Here is a 2818-nt window from a genome sequence, read left to right as displayed (position 1 = left end):
ATCCACAGTTGACACAACTCTTGTCTCAAGGCTGGAGAAAACAAACAGGGAAACACATGTCAAACAGATAAATGACTCGGCTGTTTTGAACTCTCTGCAGAGACCATTTGTTTCCTAGATAAGGAAGACTGCTCTCCAAAGTCATGAAAAGATAAGCTGGAGGAAAAGGATGGATGTGGGAGCAGATGCCTTAGCACTTGGAAAAAAAACAAACAGAAAGGATGTACCTCCCAGAAGAATCTTGCTACGTGGATTCGCTTTCCTTTCCCCCCAGAAAATGCTGGAAGCAGCGATTTGGCCACGCCAGCCTCGGTCCTGGCTGGGACCACATGCTGAAGGCTCTGCCTCTGGTTATTTTAGGTATTCCAAGTGGTAGGCCATCGTCTCTTATGCTCTTTCCAGGGGGACATTCCCCACCTCTTGCTGGAGTGAGCATTCAGGGGAAGGAGTAGCTGAGCGACTGGAGAGCCCTGTCTATAGTCCCATCTAGCCTGAGGCTCCAGCAGTTTCACCACCAGCCCAGAGACCCCCCGGAAAACAGGAGCCCTACTGCAACCCAGGGCCTCCCGTGGAGCCTCACCTACAGCACAGAGTTCCATATTTACTGTCTTTGTTTCCGTACATGCTGTGTTTTCCCACCTCCACCTGTTTGCTCGTGCACTGCTTTCTCTTCTCCCTGTGAGTTTGCCCAGATGGGCCCATGCAAATGCCACCTCCTCCAGGAGGTCACCCTTCATTCTCCCTGGCTGGAAATAATTTCCCTCCTCTGAACTCCCACCGAATCAGGGCCAGGTCCTGCTGGAAGAGCCTGGAATCCAAGGAAAGACGAAGGGATTGGAGCAGGGAAGAGAGATTCCTACCAGGCTGTCCCCTAGGGCAGTGGGTTCCAGAGTTCTGTATTCAGACTTCTGTAAAATTAAAATTAGAAACAAGAAAACGAGGGTGCGGGGCAGGGAGGAGTACAAGGCTGCCAGTGGTTAGTTTTGTTCATGGATGTACACAGGCCGTATTCTACTGAAACCATGCTTCCACACAAACGTGTTAGCATCAAAAATGTAAAAGGACCTTTCAGAATAATAGTCCTCTAAATCCAACACACTTACCTACAAGAAAAACCCTCTCACCTGAGAATCACAGTTAACTGCTTGGCATCTGTAGTTCCAGTCTTTTTTCTGTGTATTTGTATACAGATATATATATATATATATATATATATATATATATATATATATATACCCACATTAAAAAAAAATTAGAATCATGCACTACATAAATTGTAAATCCATTTTTTCTCCTAACAAGAGGTCATGACTATTTTCATAAGTCATTGAATAACCTCCCAAAATGAGGCTTTTCCTAGCTGCACTGATGTAGTCTTATTGAAATAGAAGAGATTACTCTCAAATGTAAATTGTATTAATCAGGGTTTTCCTGCTGTGTAGTGTATTAGCCAAGCATGGGCACCTAGATTCTCTAGGTACTTCCTTTTCCTCAGTTGCATTACTGCAGCCTGGTGTATTTTATAGAAAGAATACCCTTGAATTAGAGAAGAGACAGGATTTTCATAACATCCGTCACTGTGGAGCCACTGCATGGTACCAAGCTCTGTGCTAGGCTCGTCTTGTCCTAAGCATGTCACGCAGGGCCTGTCTCCCCGTCAATCCTGCTATAGGCATAGACCCCCGATGGGGGCAGCTCTGGGTATGTTGAGACCAGGTAGCTCTGTTCTTAGCTGACTGGATCGGGCTTGAACTTGACCCAGGGTGGGATCTGCTAGTCCGGAATGCTTTATTAAAACCAGGGATTCTCGATTTTCGCAACACCCTTGGATCATCTGAGAAACTTTAGAGAAATACTGATACCCAGTCTTCTCTGAAGACAATGGAATCAGAGTCTCTGGGGATGTCTAAACAGGCAAAAAGTGGAATAATAAGATTCCTGTGCGATTTCGGCTTTCAGCTCAGAGGAGGTCAAGGTGTGACTTTCTTCGGTCCTCCCAAATCCGGGTTCATCTGACACCAGCCACCTCTACCATGCCGCCTAAGTTCCACCCCAACGAGGTCAAAGTCGTGTACCTGAGGTGCACTGGTAGGGAAGTCAGTGCGACATCTGCCCTGGCCCCCAAGATCGGCCCCCTGGGTATGTCTCCAAAAAACACTGGTGATGACATCACCAAGGCAACTGGTGATTGGAAGACTCTGAGGATTACAGTGAAACTGACCATTCAGAACAGACAGGCCCAGACTGAGGTGGTACCTTCTGCTTCTGCCCTGATCATCAAAGCCATCAAGGAACCACCAAGAGACAGAAAGAAGCAGAAAAACATTAAGCACAGTGGAAACATCACTTTTGATGAGATTGTCAGCATTGCCCGACAGATGCTGCATCGGTTTTTAGCTAGGGAATTCTCTGGAACCATTAAAAAGATCCTGGGGACTGCCCAGTCTGTGGGCTGCAGTGTTAATGACCATCACTCTCATGACATCATAGATGAAATCAACAGTTGTGTGGTGGAATGCCCAGCTGGTTAAGAACTGCAAAGAAAAAGAATTTAATAAAGTGTTATTTGACCAAAAAAAAAAAAAATTCATGCTCTCAGAAATCTGCACTGGGAAGTGCAGAGGGCATCAGGCCCTTGGCAACAGATGCTGAGGGTGAGAGATGCACTGAACGGGATCTAGAGCTGGTCTTGCAAACTCAGAGAGGAGGGCAAAGAAATACGAGTTTAGGAGGATCTATGCAGTGGAGAAAGGATAACAGCAGAGAGGGCTGAAGATACCAGCTGGTCACGGAAAGGAGAGTGGCTGGATGGAGAAGG

The 2818-nt window shown here is 46.5% G+C and overlaps 1 protein-coding gene across 1 annotated transcript; it reads left to right on the top strand.

Annotated features, from left to right (window-relative positions):
* The first annotated feature begins 1946 nt into the window (after positions 1-1946).
* On the top strand, positions 1947-2546 carry LOC101320483 (large ribosomal subunit protein uL11-like). Its single transcript, XM_033865286.2, has one exon. It carries the CDS (start codon positions 2034-2036, stop codon positions 2529-2531), a length of 498 nt encoding a protein of 165 aa, XP_033721177.1. The 5' UTR covers positions 1947-2033; the 3' UTR covers positions 2532-2546.
* Positions 2547-2818: the final 272 nt, after the last annotated feature.

The sequence above is a fragment of the Tursiops truncatus genome, chromosome 10 (genome assembly GCF_011762595.2).
Source record: "Tursiops truncatus isolate mTurTru1 chromosome 10, mTurTru1.mat.Y, whole genome shotgun sequence".
NCBI lineage: Eukaryota > Metazoa > Chordata > Mammalia > Artiodactyla > Delphinidae > Tursiops > Tursiops truncatus.
This window is presented reverse-complemented; position numbering and strand designations above follow the sequence as displayed.